At 45.4% G+C, this 14,304-nt stretch overlaps 1 protein-coding gene across 5 annotated transcripts in view; it reads left to right on the top strand.

Annotated features, from left to right (window-relative positions):
* Positions 1-14,304, top strand: part of Eda (ectodysplasin A) — a 372,063-nt gene that overhangs the window by 353,215 nt on the left and 4,544 nt on the right. Inside the window, exons 3-7 of one of the 5 annotated variants that reach the window (XM_085684701.2) lie at positions 2,194-2,217; positions 7,358-7,537; positions 9,010-9,044; positions 9,955-10,006; positions 13,034-13,149. In XM_085684701.2, the coding sequence (XP_085540827.1) occupies positions 2,194-2,217; positions 7,358-7,537; positions 9,010-9,044; positions 9,955-10,006; positions 13,034-13,149 (407 nt within the window). Of the gene's footprint in view, positions 1-2,193; positions 2,218-7,357; positions 7,538-9,009; positions 9,045-9,954; positions 10,007-13,024; positions 13,156-14,304 lie in introns of all 5 variants that reach the window. The other 4 variants (XM_085684700.2, XM_085684702.2, XM_048418000.3 and 1 more) reach the window with 4 other exon arrangements.

Raw genomic sequence — 14,304 nt, 5'->3', positions numbered from 1 at the left:
CAGAGATTCTTGGTCAGATTTATAGTAGAAATATTTTTTTAATTTCCTTTCCCAAGTCAGATATAGTGTGGAATGACTGTAAGTCCAAACAAGAAGACTGCTCTGAGTTCTGAGTTCAAGGCCAGTCTGAGACACAAGTGAATTCCAGGCTAGACAGGGCTGCATAGAAAGACTCTCTGTCCAAAAACAAACAAATGAAACATGTACCCCTTTCCTTTTATCACTTGTACATATAAGGAAAACTTCTTCCCTAGAACTTTTAGTCCTCAGCTCAACTAGCCAGCATGACTCCTGAGCTCCCCCTTACTTAGTAGTTTCCTATCCAACTTGTCCATTCTATGCTGACGGTGTTCTGGCACTACTTACCGTGCTACCTTCCATAGGGATACCCAGAAAAGACCAGCTGGCCTGATTGCCTCAGAATCTGGTACAATAGCACCACCCCTTAACTAGCTGAAGTGATAGGGCTAGGCCACCTTGGCTATGAGGGCAGGGCAGCTGCGGCAGCTCTCACCCCATTGCTCTTGTTTATGAGGCTGGGGTGGCTGGCCACTGGGGTGGCTAGCTGGTGGGGCTGAGCCCTTCCCTGTAAATCCTTCCTTAAAGAGCTTTCTTAGTCAAGAACAAAGCCCTTCTCAGGTTAAGTTGTTGTCCCTTACCCAGTCATAGCCTTCCTTCCCTGTCAGAACCTCTCTGCGCATTCTCAGGAATGCTTAGTACTGTTTTGGAACTTGAACTTCCCACAGGGCAGGAAACCCTGACTGCCCTTAGGGACGAAGAGGGAGGAGGAGAGGGAGTGGGGGGAGTGGTTGGGTGTTGGGAAGAGGGGCGTAAATGGAAACTTTTATAATTTAATAAAATTACTTTAAAAAAAAAGAAAACCAACATAAAAGAGCCAGGGATAGCTCATGCCTGTGTCCCAGCACTCAGGAGACTGGGGCAGACGGATTGCAGTTCAAGACCAACCTAGACTACACATTTAAACCCTAGCTCAAAAATCCAAAACACAAAGATGACAAAGGGCTAGGAGGAGAAGACGTGAGGCAAAGAAGGATATGAAAAGAGAAACTCATGGTCTTCAGCTGCTCCACTGAACCTGAAGCATCTTCTGCATACTGTGCACGGTTCCTGTTGCTATACATTTATTTGTGAGGGCAATCAAAACCCTTTGGGTTTTTTTAAGGGACATAGGCGGCTCTGAGGCCACACTGGAAATCCAGTTAGAAAGAGGTCAGAGACTCTATTAGCTTCCTGTGAAATCTGATCTCATAGGTGGAGATCATTCTAGACTTGTTATGAGAATCAAGCTAGGTAATACGTAAACTGTAGAATACAGAAATTCTCCTAAGGACACCGATGGCAGGCTAGCGCTACACAGTATTGGTCTGTGGCAGTTTGGAACAGAGCTTAAATATCTGTGTCTGAAAAAAGTTAGATTCATCTGAAGAAAGAAGAAACCTGAATCCTTATGAATAAAAGTGACTGAGACCTAAATTATATCTTTCTAGGTAGTGGTTGTCACCTAATGCCACCTAACTAAACTAGAAATACCTTTGGTTTTTTGAGTTCTCTCTAGTGATTAAAAGTGCAGATGAAACTGTTAGCATTTCCTTTAAAGTACCTAGGAAGTTATGGTAAACTTCTGTGGGAATGTGTGTGACCCCCACATGAATGTATTGTGGATGCTCTGTTCTAATAACTAACCAGTTCAATCACAATCAAGAAGCGACTGGAAGGTAAGCTGCCGCTGCTCTGCTCCATCCATAAGAACACCACCTCTTCCCTCCTAGTACCCTTGTCCGAAATGTCTCGTCACAGTGTCACCCGAATGCATGACTCTGCAACCTCAGGACTCGCAGGGCTCGTGGAATGCCGTCCTGAGGTTGTTGAGTTGTGCGTTTCTGGGCATTTCATCTCTACGAAGGAATACCCTTTCTCTCGCTCCAACTAAAGTGCGAAGTTGTTTGTCTTAAGGGAGGAATCCTCTGTGTATTTTTTGTGGTCTCAACAGTCAGCAAACAGATGGAAGAGGCTTGGTAGTTGGGCAATAGATACCCTGTCTAAACCCTGGTGCGTGGCTATGAGGGTCCCTTAAATTTGTAGTGTCTTGAGGGTCCCTCTTAGTGACTTTCTAGAGAATAGCCATTTTTTAAATTTCTACTAACTTAATCTTCCATCTTCTATTTCTAATAGGTCCTGTTAAAAACAAGAAAAAGGGTAAGTTGAGCTCCTGATTTTATTACATTGTTGTGTCCTTTTAATTAGAAGTGGATGAGATAGGATTTTGCATTAATTTCTTTAAACATTAGTTGTCTGTTGCTTTATTCAATCATTTACTTGAGTGTTGCACTTTATAGAGAACAAGAATTAGTTTTTCAGTAATAAGTCATGGAAGATAGAATTGACTCTAGCAACACATGCAAGTTATCTTTGTTGGATGATGATGATAATGATGATGATGATGGCTTGTCCCTTGTGTCCTCCCCTTTCTCTTTCATTGGGGGTCAAACCTAGGGCCTTTGCCTTAAGAATATTAGGCAAAAGCTCTACCACTACACTCTACTCCAAGCCCTTATTTTTTGGTTCTTCCTTCTTGCTCCTTTTGCATCTTTGTTTCCAGTTCATATTGATTTCCTTTCTTGCTCTATCCACTGCTTTCTTTTTTTACCTTACCCCTTCTCTGTCAGCTCAGTTATCAGGCATGAATGAAGACCTAAGGCCACTGATAGAGAAAAGAAACACTACCTATGGAAAGGTATCAATACTTTGGTTCTTAGCCTAAAAGCTGTTTTTATTCAATTTCCCATATGATCAAAGATGATACCTTATGCTTTGAGAATTCAATATCATTTTCTCTGTGATGAAGAAAAAGAGAAAAATCCTGTGCCGCTGTGTCACTTTGTTCCTTTCACGTTTATAAAGTAGATAGATGTTAGTTGGAGTGATTCACTATACTGTCCTTGGTTTCTTAAGTCCGTTGCACCTAACATTGCACCTAACAGGGAACTAGCCAGGGGCACATGGACTGCTTGCTCGCCTGCCTGAAAAAGAGAATCCAAAGAGAAATCAGGCTGTAGGGATTAGGCAAATAAAACCACTCGTTTGCACTAAAAGAACCAACTATGAAATCAGCTTATGAACCTGTTTGTTTGTGGGTTCTGGCGTGAAAGGAAGGCAGGGATAATGTAAAACTAGTGAATTTCCCCTTTAAAAATTCTTCTCTTTTCTGTCTGTATGATACTACAAATGTGTAACCCAAGGCTTTAGATGTGTTGGTCAGATGCTCTATTATTGGATTACATCACTAGCCCTCTTTTACTTTCTTTGAGAGAGACATATCTCACTTAGTTGTTCAGGCTGGCCTTGAACTCACTCTGTAGCCCAGGCTGACCTTAAGCTTAGTAATCTGCATGATGAGGCCTCCCAAGTAGCTTGGATTGTGGACCTTAAAACTCTTTACCAGGGCTGTAAGGTAGCTCAGCTGTTAAGAGCACCCATTTCTCTTACAGAGGACTTGGGTGTGGTTCCCAGTTTCTGCAAGATGGCTCACAACTTTCTGTAATTCCAGTTCCTGGGGATCATTATAATGCCTTCTTCTGGTCTCCTCAGGCACCAGGCATGTGTGTAGTCTACATACACACACACACACACACACACACAGCAAAACACATAAAATAAAATAATTAAATGTCAAAAGGCTCCTTAAGTGATTTTGTCTGTTTAGATTTATGGAGCATTCTAGAGCATTTCCAAGTGCCTAAAAAGGTTAACTACAGGGGTAGCGTACCGATCCCCCAGCACTAGAGTGCTCTCCCACTTCAGGCGCCCTTAGCTACATGTCATGGCGATCGTGCCATCCTGTTGAAAAGAAAAGGCTGCAAATGTGCCCAGCTCTCTAAGACCTGACCTGCACAAAGTAAACACCAGAGAGCTGAAGTGAGCATGGAGTCCTTCTGCTTTTCCCCAAGTGTTAGCTGCAAGGATGTTCTGTCTTTTAAAAAAAGAAAATTTGAGTTTCAAGTATTTGGTTCTTAACTCATCACATCTCTTCAAGATAGAAATTATAACTCACATCATTGCCTAGCATTGTATGAAACATTATTGGGAAGAAAATTCACATAAGCCCTAAACATCCACTTTGTTTAAAAGTGATTTAGAAGCCATTTAATATGGATTTCCTTGGACACAGTGAGCAGGCACATACTTGAAGAGGTAAATTGAATTGTTCACTTAATTTTCACCCTTTAATGGAATTCTCCTACTCCCACAGCTCTCTCCCTCTCCCTTCCCATTGCACCCTTTCTTTCCCGCCCCCAGCCCCCGCCTCCCTTTACTCACTTGCTTTCCATGCCTTGTTCTTTCAGCATTTGGGGCTTAGCTGAAAGGTTAGGAAAAATGCCCCTTTGATGCACCTTAGCTTTGAAATGATGTAATTGTTCTTTCATCCAAGACTACACAGGGTAACTTTCTCAGTACAAACGTCTCTAAGCTTTTGTAGCATGAAGTATTCTGTCAAAGTTAGGGAATCTAAAGAAGGAACTCTTGGTCCAGAGGTAATTTTTTGCATACTGTTCTCTGGCCCTAACTTTCTATAGGAATGAAACTATGAGGAGCTTCCTTGGCCAAGTGCAGGGAAACAGCAGGCCAGCTGCAGAAGCAGATTCCAGCGGGGACTTTTTCTCGGATGCCTTCTAACATTTTCATAAGTGATCACCCTCTGTTTATACTGCAGCAGTTATTTTCTTGGACTGGAGGAGGCTCTGGATGGAATTCTTCTAAAATTACATTAAGCAATTATAGGGGACTCACATTCTTGGAGCTAAAGCTTGTGCTACCCACAGAACACCCTCTAGTTGGAAAATCTCTGCGAGGCCTAGAAATACTGGAACCCAGGACAGCCTAATGTGCATCAACTTCTATGCCCTCTCAACTAGAAAATAAGGAAGGAGAAGCACAGCACACATCCAACTGACAATAGTCAGTCTTTCTCGTGCAAGCGCAGTCTCAAAAAGAGACAGAAAGCACTGAGGCCAAGCTCCTCATTTCCCGGATGGAGACCCTAAGGTTCAAAGTGACTCTGTGGCAGGGTTGGGGCTTACATTCTTGTCTCCAGAGTCCAGATCCTGGGTTCTTTCCACTACACTAACTAGAATTGCAATTTGGGTGCCGAATAAGCCTAGTTTGGAAGCTACACAAATTCAAAGGGAGATGGTTTTCCTATTCAGCGTCTTAAATTGGATATGTCTAGAAACTGGGCAAATCCAATCTTAACTGCTAAATTCGGGGCAAATGCCATACTTTGGTCCTCTAAGTCTTTAAGGTCCTCTTGAAGAAATACTCTCAGGACTGTTCTTTTGTCTCTGAAGGAGAGATCCCAAAGTGACCCACTGTTCCATTCCAAATGAGCATGTGGTTAGACATGGATGCTTGGTCTCTTTATAGGCCTTTCCTTGAATACTTGAGGTTTTTTAGACATGAAGCATTATTCTTAAAGGAGGACCTGATAAATCATGACAGAATTTTCCAGACTAAACTGTCTGAGAGTTGGAACCAGTCAGAAATTTTTAAAGTAAAAGTGTCCTGGTAGTTATTTTGCTGTTGTTGTTGTTGTTGTTGTTGTTGTTGTTGTTGTTGTTGTTGTTGTTGATTTGGGGGTTTTGTTTGTCAACTTCACACAAACTAGAGTTATTTGGGAAGCAGAGCCTCAATTGAGAAAAATGCCTCCATCACATTGCCTATAGGCAACTCTGTGAGGCATTTTCTTGATTAATGATTGGTGTGAGCAGGCCCATCCCATGGTGGGTGGAACCACCTGGGGCAGGTGGTTCTGAGTTGTATAAGAAAGCAGGCTGAACAAGTCCTGCAGAGCAAGCCAGGAAGCAGTGTTCCTCTGTGGTCCTTGCTTCAGTTCCTGCCTCCAGGTTCCTGCCTCAAGTCGCTACTTTGGCTTCCCTCAGAGGACTCAAAAAACAAGAAAAAAAAACCTTTCCTCCTCAAGTTGCTTTTGTGTTTTATCATAGCAGTAGAAACCCTAAGACAGAAAGTAAAAAAAGTTTATATTTGAAACTAAGAAACTGTCTTGGGGGAGAGAACTGTAAGAGATTTCCAGTCCTAGGACTTCCATTGGAATTCTAAGAGCATAGAAAGAAGAGAAAGAAACCTACCCATAACGACCTACAGCCATTTGCTGGGTCTGCTCAAAACCAAAAGCAAGTCTGTAGGAAGAACAGTCACTTCCCATGACTGCGCCCTAGAAGAAATGGTAGAAGGACTAGAATATGAAATGGGAGAGCTAGGTTTGTTCTGGAAAGACAGTGAGGAGGAAAGGAGGAGGAGTTGGTAGACCAGATAAACATCTGAGAATACAGCCTCTAAAGAACGTCTCTGGGAAAGCAGATTATTTTGCCTACAAAGATGGAAGTTGATAGGTAACATAATGTCTTTGAGTATATGAGGTTTTATGTATATGGTGATAACTACTCTTCCCTGGCTACCCAAAGAATAGAATGAAAGTTCAAATGGCCACAGGAGGGATTTCAGTTCAATATACCAAAGAACTTCCTAACAGTGAGCGGTGAGGGATGATAAACACTGGAACATGGAACCAAGAGAGTCTGAAGAAATTCCTTTTCCAAGGATCCTTAAAAATAGAGTTTAGAAAGGTCCGCTAAGAAAGCAGAGCTGCTGCTTCCTCATCAGGTCTGTCTCTGCCTGCTATTCCTTCTTTTCTGTTGTCTCTCGATAGCTTTGATCTCTCGCTCTCTCTCTCCACCTTCATCTCCAAACCTCCTTCTCCCTCCCCTTTTGCAGCCAGTGCTGCCCCTGTCCTGCCCCCAGCCCCTGCACAACTGACTCCTGGCAAATCTTCCTGGAACTGACGGTGTTCATGGGGTCAGACTTCCATTATCCTTTGGTTAAGTGCAGGTCCACCCAACTGGTCATGAAATGAAGTTCCACACTTACTAACACTCGTCAAACTCTAACAAGAACCACCAAGGTTCTAAGTCTGGTTTCCTAATAGAGCTCATCCTTTGGACCAGATCAAAGCCTCCATTTTGAAGTTTGTCTGACCTGTTTTAGCATTTGGCCCCTCTCATCAATGTGGCACTTCTAATATCTCATAACCTTTTCCTACTGCACTGGGCTCCTTCAGGGCTGTTTATTTTTGTGTCCTCAAATCTTCCCCGAAATGTGGGTCAGACAAAAGAGTATAAACATGTCCAGCTCTTTAGCAAAAACTCCTAGATGGCTGACCCTGTGTCATTGGGAGTCTCTAGAACTCCTGAGAGTACACTTCTGACAGTACATTTTTAACAGTAACTAACTCCAAATATAACACTGAATCCTGTGATTATAGGAAAGAAAGCAGGGCCCCCTGGGCCCAATGGCCCCCCAGGACCTCCAGGACCTCCAGGACCCCAGGGACCCCCAGGGATTCCAGGAATTCCTGGGATTCCAGGAACAACTGTTATGGGACCACCTGGCCCTCCTGGCCCTCCTGGTCCTCAAGGACCCCCTGGCCTTCAAGGACCTTCTGGTGAGTTCTCCTGTCTCCCACCCCTTAGAAACCTTGTCAGTACTTTTGTAGAGCAGAAGCAGGTAATCTTCAAACAGTGGTGATGTACAGTAAGAAATCCGTAGTACAGTGGAGAGCTAGAAACTGAACAAGCTCTGATAGGGCCTGGCCTGCTCTAACTCTTGTTGAGATCAAGCTGTGCCAGACAGGCCATCTGTTCTTGCCCCATGCCAACCCTTCCATCACATTCTGTCTTTGGCTCTAGACTTCCAGAAAGTGAGCCAATAAACTCGTATGAGCCAAGAACAGAGGTATGGGAAAGAGGTCCCGACCATTCACTGGAGTTCCTGTAGTTATAGATTTGGCCTACTCTGATTTTCAACATGGAGTGCCACATGATGTTTGCACGGAAATAGTTTGTAAGGAGGAATTTTGGGGACTGGACAAAATGGCAACCCTATTATGGTTTCTTCCTGTGAACTCTGAGAGTCCTTTCCCATTAGTGTGGACAAGTATCCACTTGTAGTCAAGTGGGTAGAAATTTATGAATCACTCAGGCTGTGACTGTAGCAAACCCAGACACCAAGACCACTCTGTCCCTGAGCCAAGTACTCCTCACACTCCATCCTTAAATACCGTGCTGCTCATTCAAATGCCGTTCCATCCCTGTGCAGCTTTCTGCTGGAGCTCAGCAGGGCACGCAACAGGTACAGCTGCGGATCCAAAGCTGTCTAATTAGAGTTGACAGGAGGCAGACCGCCTGAGCTTCTGCTAGTTGTTAGTTCCTTCTCCTGCTCCCATCCTGTGTCTTAGGTTTTTGAAGAAATGGACTCTTACAGCCGAATTCTCCAGGTCTAAAATTTCAGCCGCAGGACTCGGATTCTTTCCCTTATAATTTAAGCAGGGCTCAGCAGTGTTACCATGGCCACGAGAGATAAAGTTGTTTTTTTTTAATCCAATCATTCCACAAATATTAATTGAGCAATTTCTGTGTACAAAGAAATATATTGCTAAGTGGTCCCTGTTCTCATAGAGTTTATGGCCTAGAGTCTGAGAGACACACGTAAAGAAATAAGATCTTTATAAATGACAGTGGTCCTTGTGAAGCCGGTAAGAAAAGAGCAAAGGGCTCAAAAAGCAAATGCCATTGTCTTGGGGACACACAATGACAGGCAAAGCATGTTGTTCTCTTGTTGTTCTCCATGGGTGCACCGTGGGACTTGCCTTGGGCCGGTATTGGCTAGAGAGCAACTTCACTGCTGGGATGTAGACCCTCTGAAGATAAAGGGCAGGGGCAAGAACAGGAAGGAGAGGGTATTCTCTCCCATTGACAGGCCCCACGTTGTGCTGTGACTTCCTACAGCTGTGGCCTGGAGAAGAAAATTCCTCCAGGAATGGCTGTGGGAAGGCCGGTTCTGAAGCCCTGGCTGCAGAACAGAGAGAGCGAGCAGTAGAAAAGAGCCCGGCACTGACTGCCCTGTCCTATTTTGCAGGTGCCGCTGATAAAACTGGAACTCGAGAAAACCAGGTTGGCTGGGGATCACTGTCTTTCTGGGGAGGAGGGATGGCCTCAGGCTTGGGGTCACCTTGGAGTCTATTCTCTATGAAATTCCATGAGGCTTTATTTTACGTTGCCCTGGAGGTTCCGAGGTTTTCACTGGCAGCCACTGCCAAGGTCAGAATTGAAAAGCTTTGCCCCAAGAATGTGCCTTTAGCTAAAGGAACACAGTCTTGCCTGGACCATTCTACTCACTCCATGAGTGACAGAAGGTCACTACAGCCATGTTCAGTAGTCTATGGAAATTACCTGCCTGTACGCCTAGACCTCTGGCTTCCAAGCCACCCCAGATACCTGAAGGGCACTCAGACTGCCTGGACTCTGGAGCTGAGACGTTTGAGTATGTCCTTGAAAAGCAGCCAACTAGCTCTAGGCTGCGGCCAGCCTGGGCTTCCCTCTTAATAGCCTAAGAGGTTCCTTCCTAGTCTTTGAGCCTCCCAATCTGTCTCTTTTGGCAAGTTCTAGTGCCTAGCCTGGCCTTGGCTCCTCCCAGCAACCACCCTCACTACTGTTATTTGGCCACAATGATAAATCTACACAGTTGTACAGTCCTGGGTGGCTTTGTGGGCAATTTTATATTCAGCAACTTATTAGATCTGCAGATGCCCTTGTGAGAGTGGCCAGACAGAGAGTCTTTTAATTCCCATTTTACAGTTGAGGAAATAAAGTTCCGAGGCATCGCGTTTGGCTGAAGGTCACGTAGAGCTCAGAGTCCTACTATTTTTCCCTGAGAAATACAGCTGCTAATATCTCAGAACAGAGGAGAGGGATCAGAATTGGGCCCCAAAGGAATCTAGAAGCCAGAGGTAACATAACAGTATGGGACTGCATGGCACAGCAAGCAGCCACCACAGTGACTCTCTTCTTCTCATCCTCCCAGCCAGCTGTGGTGCATCTGCAGGGCCAAGGGTCGGCAATTCAAGTCAAGAATGGTAAGAATCAAAGTAGTCTCTCTCCCTACAAGGAGTTTCTCCCTTCCCTCATTCCCAGCCTCCGAATAATCAGCCAGCCTAGCTCCTCCCAAGTCCCTGAGTATCCTTGGCACAGAAGGGCATTTCCTACTCCATCGTGCCCTCTACTGGCTGTCATAAGTAACTGCTTGCACCAAGACAAGTTGCTGCACCCAAACTGCATTTAGTTTTGCTTTTGCAGTGCAAGGGGGCAAACCCAGGACCTTGTGAATGGTAGCCAAGTGCACTACCACTGGACTGCATCCTCGGGCTCTAAATTGCACTTAGAATCCACTATTGTGGGATCTGAATAGGGCTGGGGGCATCATCTACCTAAGTTGTCTCCATGGTTATGGCAGAGTCACCACGGAATATGTATAAGCATTTTCACAAGTGCAAACTAAAGAATGTAGATTATTTTGTCTTATTGCTCTATACAGAAAATAGGTGGAAAGGATGTTTCTCTCAGAGGAGGGGGTATGTTAGTCTCTAGCAAATGTGAGACACTAGTGTCTATCAAAAGTGCAAACATGTCAGTGTGGCTGAGAACTGCTGATTTCATGTTCTCCCTTCACTTATGAGATGGGGAAACAGAGTCCCAGAGAGACTAGAAATACAGAAATAAAGCATTCCGCCTTCTGTTTGCATGGCACTCTAGAATTCCCCAATGTTTTGTCTTTTGTTTCATTTAACCTTCACAACCACCCTATGATGTGGGTATTGCAATTCTCCTTTGTTTTACAGACACAGAAACAAAAGCTCAGAGAACTTAATTAACTGGTCCAATATTTTGTAGCTAAGTTAGGAGATGAGATTCCAAACCACATCTTTCTGACTCTTGGCACTGTGCTATGCTACTTCAGTGATGTGTGTGTGTACACTCCACTGAATGATTAGGTTCATTTTCTTCCCCCAAAGAGACATGAACATTCATTAAAGAACAGTGCTTTGAAATAATGTCCAGTCCCCAGGGTGCCCAAAGCCTAAAATGCACGAACCCCCAGGAGTCTTGGGAAACAACAAGCCAGCCAAGATGCCAGATGCTTACAGAGCTTGGTGTGGAAGGGAGGGGTTGTGAGCAGAAACAGTAAATAAAGGCTACTTTATAACAGTAAATAAAAAACCTGCTACATGAGGACAGCTTCTAAGAATGCAGGCAGTCCTCACCTGTCTGTGCTGAGTTCCCCTAATCATTAGACTTAGCTACTCCTTTGACTGCTGTGTGAATACCCAGCTATCTTAGAGTGTCTATTGCTGTGAAGAGACACCATGCGTGACCATAGCAACTCTTATAAAGGAAAACATTTAACTGGGGCTAGCTTACTGTTTCAGAGATTTAGTCCATTTTCTTCATGGCAAGAAGCATGGCAGTGTACAGGCAGACATGATGCTGGAGAAGAAGCTGAAAATTCTGTATCTTGATCCACAGGCAGCAGAAAGAGATTGTCTTCCACACTGGGTATAGCTTGAGCATATGAGACCTCAAGGCCTACCCCCATAGTGACACATTTTCTCCAACAAGGCACATATACTCCAACAACGCTACATCTCCTAATAGTGCCACTCCGCATGGGCCAAGCATTCAAACACAGGAGTCTATGGGGGCCATTCCTATTCAAACCACCACCCCAGCCCAATAGCCTCACAAGTACAAATAGGAGCAGAGTAAGAGAAAACCCCTAGGAGCCCTGCAGAGGCTCAAGCTCTGTGGGACCAGGATTCTTGGTGGCCACAATCACCATCCATCTGGAAGAACATGGTCAGACAGGAACGAGATTTGTCTGGGCTTCTGAGTGGTGGCCTTAATGCTCATTCTGTGGCAGAAGCCGCTCATTCTGCTCCCACTATCATAACAGAGCAAGACCATTTCCAGTCCCTCTGGGCTAATTCCAAGTTGTGCTTTACACTGGCCGCCAGAAGCGAGGAAGGCAGTGGTGAGAGGCTACTAGAGCCATAAACCCATAGATGTACTGGAACTGGAACCTACTGTTAACCCAGATGGCCTCCTTTTCCCTCATACTCCAGAGAGGCAGAGCTTCTGAGACTGGTCGAGGATGGATGTTTAAATCATAGTATTTTTGTGTGAAGAACAAATGGCTGAAAGAAAAAGCCCCTGTGAACTTAGGTTGCCTCCTCTTGTGGTTGGATGGAACATCTTTCTATGTGCAGGATGGAAAGAGAAATATTCCTCTATCCTCCCATGCTTGGGTCCCCAACTGAATTAGGGATATGAAAAGATGCTTTGCCACGGGTGCCTCATCTCCCAGGCACCTTCCCATATCCTCCTAGCTGGTCCACTGCAACCTGGCAAGTTATCCCTGAGTGCCGTGAAGCTCTCCCTCCCCTCCGGGGCCTGGTTACTATCCCTAGCTGCCTTGGAATGTGAGTGATCACCCCGATACCCAACTACCACTAGCTAGTTCTCCAGACAGATGGATCATTTGATTAAGTGGTTTCCTGGTGCCCTCGGGAGGCTTCCCAGAAAGGAGTGGGTGGTGGAGGAGCCATAGGAAAGAATCTATTAAGAAGGTAAAAACACACGAACCTCTGAGACAAGAGAGGAATTCGGGTGATATTGCTAGGAAAGTGAAATTGAATACTAAGACTTAGCCTGCCACTCAGTGTCTGAATTTTGCCTGTGCAGTCACCATAACAACAAAGGAAATCTGGTTCTGTGCTTACTCTCCTCTTGCACCATCACCACCTCGGAGTCCAGCTAGGAGATAAAGACCCTTGCTGATGAAAAGGTTGAGAATGCAAGGATAAAGAAGGGTGTGCAGATCCCTAGGTCCTGAGGCAGGCCTAGAAGCCACTTTACAAACAGCACTCTTCTCCTGCCTCCGAATGTTCTTCTTAAAGCTTGGCCCTTGAAACTTATGGTCACCATGGCTAGATAGGGTTGGCAGGGAATGGGGGAGTGGAACTGCTTGGTATTTATTTGTTTCTGTTGCCCGGATTATCTTGACATGTACTGAGTGACTGCCCTTCTCTCATACTGAGATCTTTCAGGTGGAGTGCTCAATGACTGGTCTCGCATCACTATGAACCCCAAGGTGTTTAAGCTACATCCCCGCAGCGGGGAGCTGGAGGTACTGGTGGACGGCACCTACTTCATCTATAGTCAGGTAGAAGTGAGTACGGTCTTAGGCCTAACTCTTCTTATATCCAGGGTGCAGATCTGGTGCAGGCCACCTAGGGGCACTGTGGAGCAAGCCAAGACCATCCAATGGCTAACTTCCTGCTTTGCTGGCAAAAGGGGTGGTGGATTCCACACTGGGAGGGAGCTGACGGGAGGAAAGACCAAGGGAACCTGTTTCATTTTTTTCCCTAGCAAAATATGACTGAAAAACTGTAAAGAGACCCCTCGCACACCCTGCTGTCTGACTCCCTCTTGTATGGCCCCGGGCCCTGGTTTCCCCTCTGAGTTGTTTGGTTCCACAGACGGACCCGTCCTTGCTCTAAGTTTTTGAAACTAAGTCCCAGAGCTGCTGAGATCCCTCCCCACGACACTGCTAGCTTGGGCGTGATAGTGAACAGTGCTCCTGCGGACCTTCTCTCTACCTCAGAAAGATTTCTGACTGTCTTTCCTTCCTCTTTCTCCCATTTGTTTCTGTCTCTTTCTGTTGTTTTTGCCTCCTTCTTGATGTCATTCTCCCAGACCTTTCTCCCCTCCACGTTTGTCCTTTTCCTGCCCTGGGCCCACTCCCCACAGGTCTGCCAGTGGCCATCCACTTCCATCCCTCATTGTGTGCCTGCATCAGGGCTCTCCTCAGAGCTAGAAGGAATAGATAAGCCTGCAGGTCAGGGTTTCTGGGAGGCAGGCAGGAAGCCGGCAGATAAACAGCACTGAGGAGCCAACATATGGCTCTCAAGAGGAAGTCACCAGAGAAGTTGGGTTAACAAACACCTGCCAGGCACACAACGTGTCCTGACATAGCCTGGTCTTGGCCCAAGAGATTGTGGCACTTAAATACACTGTTTCCAAAGAGTCTCCGGAGTCATTTTGAAGAAGTGATTTAAGGTGTCAGATAAAGGAAGGTCCCCACCCCTATACGGCATGTGGGCATAACCCCCATATCCTGTGAACTAAATTCTATTTAGTAGTGGTGAAAAATCAAAGCTCAGGGTGGGATGTGCCAACAAAAGGTAATGGAGGATGGAAAGTAAATTTCTGGACCCAGGGGCGGATTAGGAATAGCCCGTGTGAGCTAAGAAAGTCTCCATGAGAGCAGGCCGTAGGTTCGCACTTCCTCCTCGGCCTGAGAATGAAGTTAGGAGAC

The sequence above is a fragment of the Myodes glareolus genome, chromosome X (genome assembly GCF_982192425.1).
Source record: "Myodes glareolus chromosome X, mMyoGla1.1, whole genome shotgun sequence".
Lineage (NCBI taxonomy): Eukaryota > Metazoa > Chordata > Mammalia > Rodentia > Cricetidae > Myodes > Myodes glareolus.
The sequence above is the reverse complement of the archived record's forward strand: the minus strand, read 5'-3'. Positions and strand labels throughout refer to the sequence as shown.